The 16,507-nt window shown below is 36.8% G+C and overlaps 1 protein-coding gene across 1 annotated transcript in view; it reads left to right on the top strand.

Moving 5' to 3' along the window:
* Nucleotides 1-830: 830 nt before the first annotated feature.
* AASDH (aminoadipate-semialdehyde dehydrogenase) overlaps nt 831-16,507 on the top strand; it is a 19,653-nt gene continuing 3,976 nt past the window's right edge. The window contains exons 1-10 of the mRNA XM_010002492.1: nt 831-1,060; nt 3,022-3,142; nt 3,862-4,202; nt 4,980-5,172; nt 7,356-7,597; nt 11,150-11,256; nt 12,230-12,402; nt 12,833-13,025; nt 13,534-13,652; nt 14,942-15,779. Coding sequence (XP_010000794.1) covers nt 831-1,060; nt 3,022-3,142; nt 3,862-4,202; nt 4,980-5,172; nt 7,356-7,597; nt 11,150-11,256; nt 12,230-12,402; nt 12,833-13,025; nt 13,534-13,652; nt 14,942-15,779 — 2,557 coding nt within the window. The remainder of the gene's footprint in view (nt 1,061-3,021; nt 3,143-3,861; nt 4,203-4,979; nt 5,173-7,355; nt 7,598-11,149; nt 11,257-12,229; nt 12,403-12,832; nt 13,026-13,533; nt 13,653-14,941; nt 15,780-16,507) is intronic.

Raw genomic sequence — 16,507 nt, forward strand, 5'->3', positions numbered from 1 at the left:
GGGGGAGGGCCCCGCGGGGCAGCGGCCTTGGTCCCGAAAGGCCTTGGGGGGAGGGGGACGCGTTGGGTTTTCTCCTTGCGAAGGAAAGATTCGTATCTCACAGCTCTGTTAGAGAGAAAGTTATTGATTAGAAAGCGCGAATAAACTTACTAATTCCGTTGTGCTCACTGCCTCTGTGCGATGAAGTCGTCGTGAGTTCCTGTATCCTGGCCCCCAGGGTGACACCCACGGGAAGGGATAAAAGTGTTACGAAGACAGGCTTAGAGAGCTGGGTTTGTTCAGCCTGGAGCAGAGTCGGCTCCGCGGAGGCCTCACAGCGGCCTTCCAGGGCCTGAAGGGGCTGCAGGAAAGCTGGGGAGGGGCTTTTTACAAGGAGTTGAAGCGATAGGAAAAAGAGTGATGGCTTTTAACTGGAAAAGGGGAGATTTAGGTTAGGCATTAGAAAAATTTCTTCACTATGAAGGTGGTGAGACACTGGCACAGATTGTCCAGGGGAGTTTTGGATGCCCTATCCCTGGAAGTGCTCAAGGCCAGGTTGGATGGGGCTTGGAGCAACCTGTCCTAGTGGGAGGTTTGGGGGTTGGAACTGGGTGGTGTTTAAGGTCCCTTCCAACCAAAACCATTTTATGATGCTGTATGATTTGTGACTAAGCTTTACGCTGTTGCCATGTAAGTTGTGATGAAGCTGTGTGTTTTCTGCCAAGTGTCTTTTTTCCTGCTTGCTAGTGTTCTGTGGGCTTACATGATTTGTTTAAAGTGTTAAAAGTTAGGAAATGACAACACAGTCTTGTTTGTTAGTCTTTCAGGGGGCTTGAAGATAAGAAGCTAAGATGACTCTTCAGGAACTTGTGAATCAGGCAGCTGACCTGTACTCTAATAGAAAAGCAGTATGGTTTGATGAATGCAATAACAAACCTCCAACTTCCTACACCTATGCGACAGTGGTTAAGCTTGCCGTGGAATTAACAGCTTTCCTTCAGAAGCACTGTGGTCAGCAAGGAAAATGTGAAATAGGCCTTTACTGCTATCCAGGAATAAACTTACCGTCGTGGATCTTAGGGTAATGGTTGGAATGCTTGCAATCTGAGTTGGTTTTTTGAGGGTCATCTCTATTAAAGTAAATTTTCAGCTTGTTTATATTTTAATAACAACAAAAATTCAGTAATACCATAATAATAGAGTTAAGAAGCACCAGAGTCTTACATTTTTTAATAAAAAAGATGACAGTGTTATAATCTGGAAAAACCACAGCTGAAGTTTTTTTTAATCTTAAGTTCATTGATCTAAAGTGTATGTAACTGTATTCTTTTTTAAATGATTAAGCATATTTACAGAAATGTAAAAAAATGAACGAGTATCTTTGTTGTGCTTGTTTAAAAATGGAGGCTCCGACAGAATAAATGTATATATACAAGAAAAGGAGTGTGCAGGTTTTTTAATGTATTCCTGTCTTGCTAGCAAAAAAAAAGATTCATTGAAAAACAAATGTCATGCTTAAAGCTAAGTGAGTATATAGTTAAGGTTCCGTTACGCGTATTGTAGGAAAAAGTAATGAGCAATGCAGCATTCAGATGACATTGATTATTTAATGGCTAGGAATTTGGCATGTTTGTTATCTCAGTACTCATGTGAATTCAGCAATTTAAAAAATCTTGCTCTGCTGAAATATTTTAGTGTTTACATCCTTCATATATGTATCTTATTATATCCATTACATTTATGATGTAATACAGAATTGCAGCATCACAAGCATATTTTCTGCTGCTGATGTAAACGGCAGCCACTTTGTTTCCTAGGGGGGAGATCTGTGTCAGTACTTTCCTGTTGTCACAGTGCACCTAAAATACACAATAGTGCGAGATGAGGTATCGCAGTGGAGTATAGAGATTTCTGTGCTGAGGAACTTTCTCACTGATTAGGAAAAACTTCTCCCTCAGTTCAGCAGTGGAGCAGGTTGCCCAGAGATGTGCAGGCATCTGCCACTGGAAGTTTGCAAGACCTGACTAGACAAAGTAATGAACAACCTGGTCTGGTGTCACAGCTGGCCTTGCTTGAGCAAGAAGTGGGACTGGGTCTCCTGAGGTCCCTTCCAGCCTGATTTATCCTGTGTCCCAATGAACTGAACAGAAACACAGTTTTCTTCTGCTGTGTTTTGCTATGATATACTGGGGTGTTTTGATTCTTACAGCTATTGTTGCTGAGTAGTAAACTGCTGTATATGATGCAGGGCAAGTCTGAGTGTGTACTGATACCAGTGGCTATTTGACTACATGAAATGCTGCAGTTTCCAAGTCTTCTTTCTGGATCTAGTCATTACTGCATCAGTAAGTCACTTGCACAAAGCCTAAATACAGCTGATTGTGCGTGGGAACCCACCCACGTATGAAGATTTGCGGGAACCATTCCTATTTTAGTCCCCACTTGGTCGTCTTGGCTTTTGGAATTTATTAATGTCAGCGGTGGTAATAAACTCAACTGCTCGTCTTTATCAAATGGAGCCACTAGAGGGAGGAGTTGTAGTGGGCAACTGTCGATAAAGTGCAATGAATGAGAGCAGAATGATACTTCGTATTCCTGTGTTTATAGTGGAAGAAATTACAGATTTTCTTATTCTAGAGTCTTAGACTATTGAGAACAGGAAGCGTTTTCAGTGTGCAGACTTTTGGTGTTTTGTTAAAATATATGTGTACAAGTTGTATATGTATAAATGAAAAACTTGTATTTCTTTTCCTAGTCAATAATAGAAGCTTTTAAGAAGTGGTGCTGCTGATGTCAGTAATGCCTTTGTCATCACCACACTGTTTGATCAGGAATAATTTTGAATGATTTTATATAGCTTTAATCTTTCCTTGCTGTAAAATACCAAAAGGCAACACTGATTATAATTTGCTTCCTACTTTATAAAAAAAATCTATAAAAGTAATGACTACATTTTCTGGCTCTGGGAATAAATTGCAGTGTAAAAGAAACAGTGAAATTTAGGAGGATTATAATACATTTTAAACATTTTTTTCTTGGTAGAATCCTTCAAGTTCCAGCTGCCTATTCTCCTGTTGATCCAGATGCACCACCAATGCTATCCACATACTTCATGAAGAAAAGCAATCTTCAGTATATTCTTGTTGAGAATGACAAAATAAATGTAAGTGTTCAGAATTCTAAAGGAACCATTAAAGGACAATTTAGAATTGTGTATTCACATAGTATTCGGTTTTAATAAGGTTGGATTGGGTTGGGTTTTTTCTTCATGACAACAGGTTGTCTTTCTCACTCAGGTAAGAACATCTTTAAAATTAGAAGTATAAATTGCTTTTCCCCCTCCTTACATAAAAAAAAAAAGCCCATTTTCCTATTATGGTTTTGTCCAGGCAAACTTGTTGGGCACTGGTGTTGAGGGCTTTTTCAGGCTTGTTTCTTTGTATGTCACAGTTGAGTGTTGGAAGTCTTTGTTATAACAGCTGAAAATAACCACTGCTTTTAAGTGTTTAGTTTCCTTTTGTACAACTCCTCCCAGATCTTACACACTCACTCATTGCAAAGGGAGTAGATAAGATTGGACTATCTAGTTACAATTCAGAGTTCTTTGTCTTCTCCAGAATTCTTTTGTATGTTTTTCCTTTCTTTTCATTATCTGCTCAAGAGAAGTCTTTATATCTAATTTATAGAGTCTATGTTTACTCATAAATATATAGAAATACATGACCTTAAAACTGCCTGATGTGTATCCTCCAAAAGTAGAGGTATTAAAAAAAAATCACAATTTATTTTCATGAAGTGATATCTTTTATTTCATTGCATGCAGTAGAACAGTAACAGTGTGTCCTGAGTTCTTTTGTTTAAATTGTTTATTTTCTCTTACAGAAATTCCAGACGTCCCACGTTGGTTGGTTTTACCACAATTCTTCCACAATAGAACATATTGGTTTAACTCTCTTCCAAATGAGCTTGAGTAATGCTGATTTAAATTCACAAGTAGATGATGTGCAAAGTAAATATGAGCTTTCCAAAGCTATGGGTAACTCGCAGCCAGGATATACTATTTGCCCAGAACAAACCAAAGTGAAAACGTCAGAAGGAGGATACATGGATGTTGGCCAGAAGTGTTCTTTAGCATACGTCCTGCATACATCTGGAACTACAGGGATACCCAAAATAGTCAGAGTGCCTCATAAATGCATAGTGCCAAATATTCAGCATCTTAAGTAAGTGTGGTATCCAGTTTTCCTTTTAAGTGTTTTTACAAATTTGTTGTTTAGGGAATTATTTTTTTTTTAAATACATCAAAGAAGGGTAGATTAGCTTTTTGCTAATGCTGGTTCACTTCTTCCTCCTTCCCTGCCTTTTCAGATATTAGTGTTGTTTCTTTTGTTTCTAAATAATATGACATAACATTGTTTCTCTAGCTGTTATTTTTAATATTTAAACGGTACTTTACCTGAATTTTTGAGGGGTGCACTTCAATAATATGCTGTTGCTCTAGGTATTGTGTTCTGGTGTCCAGCTTAAAAGAAATAGATGACAAAGTGAATTATTTGTTCACAGTTTTATGTAGTGCATTCTGTAGATTTTAAGTCTTAATTTCTTTTTGGGCTACCTCGATTTATTTCTGTTTCATTTAATACTTTCTAAAAAAATCTACTATAGGAAATACCACACCTTTTTTTCTAATGAGCAATCCTTAGTTGAAATGTGCCTTTCAACACACTGTATTAGTGTGTAATGTGGTGAATATCTTTGTCAAGGACCTCATTAAGTTAATAGTTGCAGTTTTGATGCAGGAGCTCTTGCTCACATCATCTGATCTGCATATGCCTGTAGATTCAGAGTAGCCTTAAAGACTTTAGCTTTGCTGGAGCAAATTTATTTTATGCTGCTCTGCTAGTCTGGAAACATTTTTAACAGCATGCATCAGATTTGTAATTCCTAGCTTTCTTATTCTATTATTGTAATCCCTGATTGTTTCTTATTTCTTACCCTAGATCCATATTTGAGATCACACAGAATGATATACTGTTCCTTGCTTCTCCTCTAACATTTGACCCATCCGTGGTTGAATTATTCATTTCTCTGACAAGCGGAGCCTCTATACTTATAGTACCAAACACTATTAAAATGATGCCTGTGGAGCTGGCTGCTGCTCTATTTCATCATCACTGTGTGACAGTGTTGCAGGTAGGCAAATCCTAAGAGTCTTCAGTGCCCTGTCTCCCCGCTTTGCTAATGTGTACTACTTTTTCATCAGTCTAGACACTCATGTTAATAGAGCGGGAGTGTTCTTCCTCGGAGGCACAGCTCATGCTATCCTTCTTACTGTAGTGTGTTAGCTGTTTAGGAAATTACTATTTGATCGAAGCCTTAGACCTTTTGTGATGGAAAAAATTAACTAAAAACTAATACTCATCTTAAGAAACAATTAATTCTTAAGAATTAATTACATTGTTTTGTTAAGTAGTTCTGAAGAATCTGGTAGTGGACTTATCTGTTACAGACATTTTTAGCACTTTAAATGTGCTTGATCTTAGAGCTTTTCCTCATAAACTACTTTTAAGTTTCAATGGTAGTACCTATGCTCAAAATATAACAACTAAACCAGTGCTATTTATAGGGTGATAAAATGTTTGTCATTTTTACAATAATGAGAGCAGGAGAATAATTGATTCCACAGCAACACTCGCTGTTTTCAGGCCACCTGCTTGTGAGGCTACATGTGCCTTTTGTGTCTTGGAATAGGTCATGTACTGTATGATTTCAATTTTTTAATATTAGTTTTTTAGTTCGTTATTGGAATATTTACTAGAAGTTTTGAGTAGCCAGCATGGCTGAATAAGCCTAGCCCTTGGCTTGTAGTGTAATGAGGCATTTAGTAAAACTGTTAATTGAGTATAGAAACTTAAATCAGAGTATGGGGGGAAGAGTTGCTGGAAATGGATCTTACTTGTAACCAGCTTTGAACAAAATTACTATTGTCTGTTTAGTATGTTAACTGTAATAAATCAACCCCTAAGCCTTGGTGTGTCATTAATGTTGTAATTCTTAAGTGTTTGTACTGGTAGAAATGCTAAGGTTTCCATTTCTTTTGGAGGAATTGTGGTAGTGGAGATTGTAGGGTACAAACTTAAGATTAGCGGGTAATTAGCTTAATGTTCCGCAGCAGAAGAAAAGCCACCAAAATCTACAGAATCTAAATTCTGTTACTTTATTTTCTGCTCTTATTTTTGTTTATTAGGATTGCTATAAATCTTGATGGGGTATATTTTCCTGTCACATACAAGGGATTTTGTGATTTATTTTTGTATTATTGTCTTGATCAGTGAAGGAAGGGCTTCTCAGTTGAATTACTGACAAAAGTGTTCTCCTTATAGCTTAACTGATTATTAATAATTTTATGATGTTTCTTAAATTATAGCAAGGCATTTCTTTTTCCTCTTGACTTGCTCAAACAGACCTGAGAAATCTGAAAAGTGATTATGAGGGAGGGGAAGAGTAATTTTTTAACTCCTATTTTCTTCACTGTAATTTACTAAAGTTAAAATGGTCAGTTGAAAAGTGTTGGTCTTCATCCATTACTGGGAGAAAATAACCTGGTAAGAAATAATTACATTCATTTCCCAGTCCTGATACTAGAAAAGAAACAGGTAAGAATAAGAGCAAAGTTGAGTGCGTGTTAAAACAATTTGCTAAAACAATTTTTCCCCTCAGTGAAAGGTCTCTACATCACCAATAGCTTTATTGAATTAGCTGTATTTAAGAAATTTGTTTTGTTTATGTTTCTTCCTTTGTTTTTTTTTCTTCTGTTCATTTTACAAAGCTTTCAAAAAAACTAATTTTTATAAACAAGTATATTTACACAAATCTGAAAAAAAACAGTCTTACATCCTATGAATTTATAGTGTTATGGACAGATCTTAGAATTTTTTATATGAAGGTTAATCAGATGTATAGTTTATATTTTAGCTGTACCATGCTGGAATGGAGGGAAAGAAAGCCCAGTGACATCAAGAGAATACCGTTTGCTGCTTTCTGTTTCAAAGTAATTGACAGAAGAATTCATGTACACACACTTTAGGTAATAGCTGAGACAAAACATGGAACCCATAACACATCTAATTATAGTAGAAGATGCAGAAGAACATAGAGTGATGCTGGTAGTGCTCAGCAGAGGCTTCACACAATAAACAAAATATTTTAAAAACTGGCACAATCTCTATTGGCATCTGATGACTATACACAGATGATTGTGAAGTACATCAACAATACAGCTATGCAGTGGATATGATAAAGCAGGAAGAGGCTTACTCATATACTGAAAAAATATAACGAGTCTTTCTCTCCTTTTTAAAATCTGTATAATTCAGGCAACACCAACACTTCTCAGGAGGTTTGGAGCTCACATTATTAAATCAACAGTGTTGTCTGCAAATACTTCACTCCGTGTCTTAGCCCTTGGTGGTGAAGCATTTCCTGTACTGAATCTCTTGAAAAGTTGGAAGCACAAGGAGAATAAAACAAGTATTTTTAATCTATATGGTATTACTGAAGTGTCAAGCTGGGCCACTTGCTACAAGATTCCTGAAGAGGTTTTTAGTCCTGATTTTAGGTAAGAAATTTTTCTGTTTTCATGGCTTGGCAAATGAATTATGAAAATCAGTAGAAATATAACCTCGTTCTCCTCTTTCCAGGGCTACTGAGTCCTTGTGAGTGTTTATGCTGGTAGAAGTTACATTTGACTAATCCATCCTCTTGTACTCTAATACAGCCCCTGCACGTAACAGTTAATGATGTATAATTCTTGAATGACAGAACTGCAGTCTGAAATTCTGTGTAGTTGAATACCTGTTGAGTTTCACATCATGTGTTGTGATGGCCTCTGTTTTAGTTGTCAGTGTATGTTGACCTCTTCCTCATTCTAGCCCATGATTCCACATGCTGAATCTGGACTAGCCTAGTCCACCCAGCGTATGCTGTCTCTGACTACATGGCAGTATTGAATCAGTGTTGCACTTCTGCAGGGAAATGGCTTCTACTCAATTGCTAGTAACTTCAGTTAGCCATACTTTTGCTCATCGTGAGGCTTTTCCAGTGAGGTCTTGCATATTCAAGGAGAAGGAACCCAACACAACACAGTTGTAAGAGGGAGTAAAGAAATGGGGCTCTATAACTCTTAATCATAGCCTTGGGACAAAGATATACCTTAAGTCTATCAAGTTCTGAATGTTACTTCTGAGATATACTTATTTTAAGTAAAAATGCACAAAGGTTACTTTCAAATGTAGTTGATAGATATACGTGTTTCTTACTACCACTGTGCTTTTGCCTACAGTTTTTAAAACTCCATAAATAATTGATTAAGTGCAAACAATCAGACAGTGGTACTGCTTATTCTAATATTGGATAATATGCTATTCAGTAAATGACCCTTGTTATCAATACAGGCTGGGGTTGATGTGTTAGAGAGCAGTCTTGCAGAAAGGGACTTGAGGGTACTAGCGAATGAAAAGTTGGACATGAGCAAACAATGTGCGCTTGCAGCCCAGAAGGCCAATCACATCCTGGGCTGCATCAAAAGAAGTGTGGCCAGCAGGTCAGGGAAGGTGATTCTGCCCCTCTACCCTGCTCTTGTAAGACCCCACCTGAATTACTGTGTTCAGCTCTGGAATCCTCAACACAAGAGGGACAGGGACCTGTTGGAACAAGTCCAGAGAAGGGCCAGAAAAATGATCAGAGGGCTGGAGCGCCTCTGCTATGAAGACAGGCTGAGGGAGCTGGGTTTGTTCAGCCTGGAGAGGAGAAGGCTCTGGGGAGACCTTATGGAGGCCTTCCAGTACCTGAAGGGGCTACAGGAAAGCTGTGGAGGGACTGTTTACAACAGTGTGTAGCAAAAGGATGAGGGACAATGATCTTAAATTAGAGCAGGGTAGATTTAGATTAGATACTAGGAAATTCTGTACAATGAGGGTGATAAAGCATTGGAACAGGTTGCCCAGAGAAGTGGCGGAGGCCCCATCCCTTAAACCATTCAGGGTCAGGCCTGATGAGACTCTGAGTAACCTCATCTAGTCAGAAAGGTCCCTGTGCACTGCAGGGGGGGCTGGACTAGATGACCTTTGAAGGTTCCTTCCAGCCCCATACTTTCTATGGTTCTGTGATTCTGTCCCACTTACAGAATGCAGTGGGATACATTCTATCCCATTTCACTAGTATGGATGACAGAAATCTGTCCAAAGTTACTTACTTGGGGTCTCACATTAATTTTACATAGACTTCCAGAAGTACTTTATTTTAATAATTTAGCATTCTGCCATTTTCACTCAATTACTGACTTTTTATTGTATATTATAAAGATAGTTGCAGGAGTGTCAAGGTCATGAAAGGTACTTCCAGTTAGCTCAGTGTTTCATTTGCTTTCTAAAATGTGTAATTATTCCCTGGCATGATAATTACACATGTGAGTTAGATGTGTCCTATGAAACTGAATGTTTAGAACAAATGATGCGATATATTAACTTGGTACTTAAACCTTTGAAGACTGAAAACAGCGGATAGTCATAAAGTGTTATTAAATTGTCATGCAAAAGTAGTTTTAATTGTTTTCTCTGAGTTCAAACATTACCTTCTTTTCAGAGGAGCTGTTTTCTCTGCTCAAACGTTTGTGCTCCAGCAATAATGTGTTCTTCAAGCATAACTGAGGCACAGGTAAAATGATGGAAAGTTTTATAGTCTCTTGACTGTTGTCTCCCATCCTTTACCTCAGAGCCTATTCCCTCATACCCTCATTTCACAGGGAACTAGAGTTCCTTTGCAGTAAGCAGCCCCAGATACAATGAAACTGGAACAGACCATTTTGCTTCTTAGTATTGGTAAGACAGTTGAAGTACAGTGGGCTTTTATTTTTGCTAGCTAAATGTTGAAAACTGGCAGAGTTTCTAGAGAACAGTAGAAAAAGAAAAAAAATTGGCAAAAAGTTAATTCCTTAGTGGCTTGCACCCCTCTGTTTTTAGCTAAGTTTGGCAAAATTAAATGTCTAATCCCAAGTGTCTTAATAATAATGTCCAAATGGGATGTTGCTTTTTTTTTTTTTTTTTTTTTTTTCTCTGATATGTAGGAATCCTGGGGTTTTGTTTGGTTATGTTAAATTCCTCTCTTTTTGGTTTTGTCTTATGTTGGGATTTCCCAATGGTATGAAGCAGACACACTGACTCTCTGTCATGCTTTCTCATACCTGTTTGTCAAATAATTATTTTTTTAAACTGACCAGAAGAAGGAAAAGAAGAAGATTCTCACTTAGCAGAAATATGCATTTTACAAAACTTTACTGCTTTTTGGTCAACTTGAGATGAAGAATTAATTGGTTGATCAGAGAGAAGGAGAAGTTTCAACAGTCTAAGTAACAGGAGTTGAACAAGAACTCTTAGGTTAAAATATGATCTTTTATGATAGAAATTTAACTGGAAGCCATGTCTTTATAGATTACCGAAGTTATTTAACATTAATTTTGTTTTAAATTTTTGCTTTACTGAAAAGAATACAGTATTCTCTACTCCCACTCAGAAATATATTCAATAAAGGAGATTTGCAAGTGCTTGAAGAGGCTAGAGAATGAAGGGGAAGGAGGGAGTTGGTCAGCAGCTCAGTGGAATAAATCTATAGTAGATACATGAAATTGAAATTACAATTTCTTTTATTTCAGTCTTCGATAAAAGAGTCAGTCAACTGCACCTGTTGCCACAACACCAGCAATAAAATAGAATAAAAGCTCAAACTAGTTAGGACAGGGAAATAAAAAGCAGTTATGTGTGTTTAAGTTGGTTGAGCTTGAAGGGAATTTCAACCCGGAGGACTTAGAAACTGACCAGAATTCCTGGGGGTACCCTCAGGTCCATTCAAGTCTTATTTTCTATCATTCTATGTTGTATTTTGTTTTGGTATTTTTTTGTATATGATAATGAAACCCATGCATGTTGATAAGGTTTTTTATTTTGAACAAAATGAGTTGTTTTTAAAGAAAAAAATTTGTAGAGAGAAGCTCCAAGCATCTACTTTTGCTCTAATACCAATCCTTTAAGAGACTTTATGCTAACTCATTTCTGGAACAGTTGTTTTGTGTTCAGAAGGGAAAGGTTTTTACTGTTTCTCTCTTTAATGTATTTAGAACTGAATTCCCTATACCTTTGGGATCACCGCTCCTTGGAACAAAAGTTGAGGTCAGAGATACCAACGGTTCTGCAGTTCTAGAAGGCGAGGGACAAATATTTATAGGTTATTTGATATTTCTAATTCTTTTAAGATACTTTTATTAATTGATTGAGTTTTAGTAATATGTTGCTTATTTTACTTGGTATCTGCCTCTGATATAGAGATTAATATAAATTTTAACTTTGGTTGAGAGCTTTCTCGTAGTATTTTAGGTTGTTTGAGTGATGAACAGGAAATTACTGTCTTTTTGACTTCAGACTGTGCTTTCTTTATATTGGCTTTTTTTTCCTGCTTGCAATTTTGACATTCTCAGTTGAAGTAATTTCCATGTATCACAGATTCACAGACTCACAGAATGTCAGGGGTTCATCGAGTCCAACCTCCCTGCTACAGCAGGACCTCCTAGGGCAGATCACACAGAAATGCATCCAGACAGGTCTTGAAAGTCTCCAGAGAAGGAACTCCACAACCCCTCTGGGCAGCCTGTTCCAGTGCTCTGTAACCTTTACAGTAAAGTTCTTCCTCATGTTGAGGTGGAACTTCCTGTGCTCTAGTTTGCACAGGGCACAACTGAAAAGAGATTGGGCCTTCCTTCTTGACACCCACCCTTCCGATATTTATATATGTTAATAAGATCCCCTCTCAGTCTTCTCTAAACTAAGCAGCCCCAGGTCTCTCAGTCTTTCGTCATAAGAAAGGTGTTCCAGTCCCTTACTCATCCCTGTAGCCCCCCGTCGGACTATCTCAAGTGAATCCCTGTCCCTCTTGAACTGGGGAGCCCAGAACTGGACACAATACTCCAGATGGTATCTCACTAGGGCAGAGTAGAAGGGGAGGATAACTCAGTAATAATTCAGTATTAACTGAATTAACTGCAAAGCCAAATTTGTACATTGCAGAAGTGTAGACATTGATAATAATATTTTGGTAGTTATAATGCCTGTTAGAATTCAAGTGAATTTATTAAAATACTCCTTATAATTCTCATTTACAGTTAGCCATTTGATATATGTGACCACGATCTTTTCTTGTTCAGGTGGTGAAGAACGCATCTGCTTTCTGGATGATGAAATAACTGTACCTGAGGGTACAATGAGAGAAACAGGGGATTTTGCAAGAGTGCAGAACGCAAAGTTGTTCTTCCTGGGTCGGAAAGACAATCAGATTAAACGTCATGGCAAACGTTTTAATGTTGAATGTTTGCAGCAGGTAGTATAACATCCAGTGGGTAGAGCATGCTGGTATAAAAGAGCAGGGATAAGTAACATCATTATAATCAGAAATAGGTGTTTTCTTATTTTCTTTTTAAACTTTTAGGAGTTTAAATGAAATTGAGAGGGTGTATTTTAAAAAAATCTAGTCACATAATTTAGGGAGGAGTTTAGTTCTGAGTTCCTGGAAATCTGTTTAATTGTTTCTCATTCATGGCATTTAGGCAAATAAGACATATCTCTGAGTTTATTTTTATGTGAAGAATTACAAACTTCAGCTACAGGAGAACAAATTTCATAGGATGTTATGTAGGAATGCAATACAAATACATATTTTAAACGTGTACTTTTTTAAGCTGTGGTTTTTACTCTGTTTACTCTATTGATGAACTGCATTTCAAAGCAAGACCAACATTTTTAAATTACAGGCTGCAGAAGATCTTTGTCAGGTAGAAGCTTGTGCAGTTACCTGGTATCAGCAGGAAAAACTTATCCTGTTTGTTGTACCCAGAGATGATATAGAAGAGAGAGAAACACTTCAAGAACTCCAGAGACATCTGCCAGCTCATGCAGTCCCTGATGAGCTTTTACTGATTAAAGCTTTGCCTTTAACATCACATGGTAAATTAAACTTTTTTTTTTATTTGTCTCTATTCCTTTTTTTTTTTTTTTAATTTATTTTTTTATTGACCAAAATCCAGTACCTGGTTCATGCTTTTTAAATTTGTATGTTAGATAACTGACTCCTAGTAGAAAATCATGACCAGGTATTATGTTTTCTTGGTATTATTTCTTTTGAGAGCCAAAGAGTAGTGATAAAATCAGTTTAGTATTCATACTGCATGTTTATTTTCTCAGTTATTCCTGTTGCAGTCTGCAACAGAACCCTGACTTCAGATGGGGAAAGATCAGATTTTGAAGATGTGATTATGTGGGAGGATAGGGGAAGTTTTCAAAAACTTACTGGATTCTGTGTAGTTAACTGACTTGATAAAAAGAGTACAGGTGCAGTTGACTATGAATTAAGGAAAACATGTACAAGAATAAAGTGAGTATTAGGACAGAGCAATTTTTGGAAGTGTAAATACTAAAAGAACAATGAAAAAATCATGCTTTATTTTCTACAAAGGCAAAGTTGATAAATCTGAATTGAACAAGATTTACCAGAATCATCTAAACTCCAGAAGGCGTGACAGTGAGCTGAGTGGCGCTGAGGAATTGTGGGAAAGATTGCAGTATTTATGGAAGGTAGTATTTTGAGCTGCCTTTTTATCTTTGCAAGTGGATCGTTGTACATGTGTCAAGGATTAAACAGTTTTAAGAAGTATGACTAATGCAACCAGAACATTCTAGCTGCCTATAGATTTATGTGATACAGCTCTTTCTGTTCAGTTAATACTTAAAAATAGTCACTCTGCAGCAGCCAAGAGGGAGTAATTTCCATTTCTGTATCAAATTAAACTATGAGGTGTAAGCAATTAGCATAGGAAGGACATAACCTGTCAGTAGCTTTTTGAATACTGCTTCACATGCAAAAGAAGGTATCCCTAGGGGAAACAAGGAGCTGGGAAACTCTCTGTACAAAATAGCTACAGTATTAGTGGAGTTTCTTACTTCTTTTTCTGAAGAGTTTATTTTAAATAGATGGCACATTTGTGTATTTTTCTCTTTGATTGTCTGTATTGTTTCTAAATTTCTGTGATAGACTGAAATATGATGCCAAACAGTGTTGTTTGTTGTTTTTTTTAAAGATACACTTGTAAGTTTCAAGTGGGATTTACTGTGGCTAGAAACAAGCAAATGTATTGAAATTAGTAACACAATTTGCTTGTGCTGATACTTAACTGTATGGGTGGCTATAGACATGAAACCCAAAGGGATGGGACATGCTCTAGATCCATTATGGACAGCAGAGTGGGGATTCCAAAACCAGAGGGAAGTCTGTGACTTTCCACCCAGACTTAGCAAGAAGGGAGGGCAGTGACAGGAGACATAGTAATTGCTCTTTGTTGTAGTAACAATGGCAAATCCAAAATCCTTTGTGACTTGAAGGGGCAAAAGCATAAAAAGTAGGTAGATAAGTAGGTTACTTAAATAATTAATAGGTAAAAGATACCATTTTATATATATTTTATTAATAAAATAAACCACTAAACTAATTTTAGAAAAACATATCAATGTTTTATCTGCAAAGTTGTCATTAATAAATGGTATTGATACTTAAAACAGCCAACAAAAATGCAGTACAATTTGCTTTAATTTCTGAGACTGCAGAAATGGAATTCAGCAGAACATTTTGTAGCACAGAATTAGTATCTCCTGTTTCCCTGTTCCTCCCCAACTTTTGTTCCACCATTACCTTTACTGGCACTAACACGTTTCATGTGATTTTTTCCAGAGTAGTGAATTTCCTCAGTTGTTGATTTTTAGTGGGACTTCCAGGTACTCAGGTGGATTTTGCCCAGCTTGAGTTTTTATGTATGTGACATGGTGTAACACCCATGGACTGTTACCTCTTTCCTTCTTCTTTTTTCTAGTCTGTTTTGGGTCTCCTGGGTGATTCCACAGAAGTTTCTAAAGATGCAGTATTTCTGTACAGTGGTGGAGACTCCTTAAAGGCTCTGCGATTTTCTGATGAAATTGAGATGCTAGTAGGCAAAGCTGTGCCTGGACTCCTTGAAGTTATTCTCAGTCACTCAATTGAAGAGGTCTATAGACATGTTCTTAAAATTCTGTTTCCAAATGAAGACCAATTAATGAATCGTGACAATGTTCTGAAAAGAAAACAAAGTGGGAACAGTGGAGAGGACTTCCAGGGAAAATACATTAAACTGGAATCTGAAACAGGTCTTGAGGTTGCTTCAGGGTTAATTTCATTTATCGCGCTAAGCAGAGGAAATCATTTTTTCCCCATAAATTTCACCAAGTCTTTTATGCAACCAAATAATACAGTACAGGTAGGAGTGGAACTGCTACAGCAACCATCCTTTCTGCCTTTGATGAGTCCAAGTGTAACAAAAAGCCACACACAAGGGTATGAACTGGAGAATGGAATTTTAACAGATACGAGCAAGGCAAATGAAACCAACTATTGCTCTGTACAGCAGATCCATGCAGAATGTAGTCATGTAGCAACAGCAGAGTTGGCATTATGCATAAGGTGGAAGTCGAATACAAGAAAATGTGTTGATGCATCACCACTGGTTATAATACCATCTAAAGAAGAAGTATCTGCATCTGTATATGTTGGCTCTCACTCTCATGCAATCCAGGCAATTGATCTAGATTTGGGAGAAATAAAATGGGAGAAGAACCTTGGAGATCGTATTGAATCTTCTGCCTGCATATCTAAGTGTGGAAATTTCATTGTTGTTGGTATGTCTTTTGTTTTAGCCTAAATTCTATATTATTTTTTTCTGCTAAATGCAAGAAAAATGTCAGGGAATCTTATTTCTTACCTCTGAATGCTATCTACACTTACGTATCAACTTCCATATCTACTTCAGAATTAATTTATTATGAAATAGAAACAGAAGGAAGAAGTAATTGAAGCTTCACAATAACCAGTGATGGATCTTTTCTAACATATATATTTGTGGTTTGTTATATGCCAATTTACTAATAAGGGCTTATTAAGGAACAGTCAATGGGTATGGTTACTATTTAGTGGCTGATTAAGGTGTTACCTTTAAATTTTTTTTTTAAGTATGTAAAGGTCAGACAGTCTTAAAATGTCTTTAAAATTAGTAGAGGTACTACATGCTGCCTCAGATTATTTTTCACAGTTTAATTATCTTGTTTTGCTCTTATTTTTAGAAACGTAAATAACACATTTGGATATTTTTTTGGTTTTGTCATATCAATAGAGATGCCATTATTCATCCTAGTGTTACCTTTTATCTGTGTATCAGTGTTAGCACACATGTCCAGGTGGTGACATTTTTTTATGCAAAGCTAATGTTGCTAGTATTTTGATTGCTTTTTACTCTGGTAACAAAATTCAATGTTTCAATAAAACAGGAGTTTCTAGAACTACAGTTCTATTTTCATTAGAAAAATACAGGCTTTATTCTTTCAGCATTTTTGTTTTCAGAAAGGAAAAT

This window comes from Chaetura pelagica, unplaced genomic scaffold, assembly GCF_000747805.2.
Source record: "Chaetura pelagica isolate M959 unplaced genomic scaffold, ChaPel_1.0 scaffold67, whole genome shotgun sequence".
Taxonomy (NCBI): Eukaryota; Metazoa; Chordata; class Aves; order Apodiformes; family Apodidae; genus Chaetura; species Chaetura pelagica.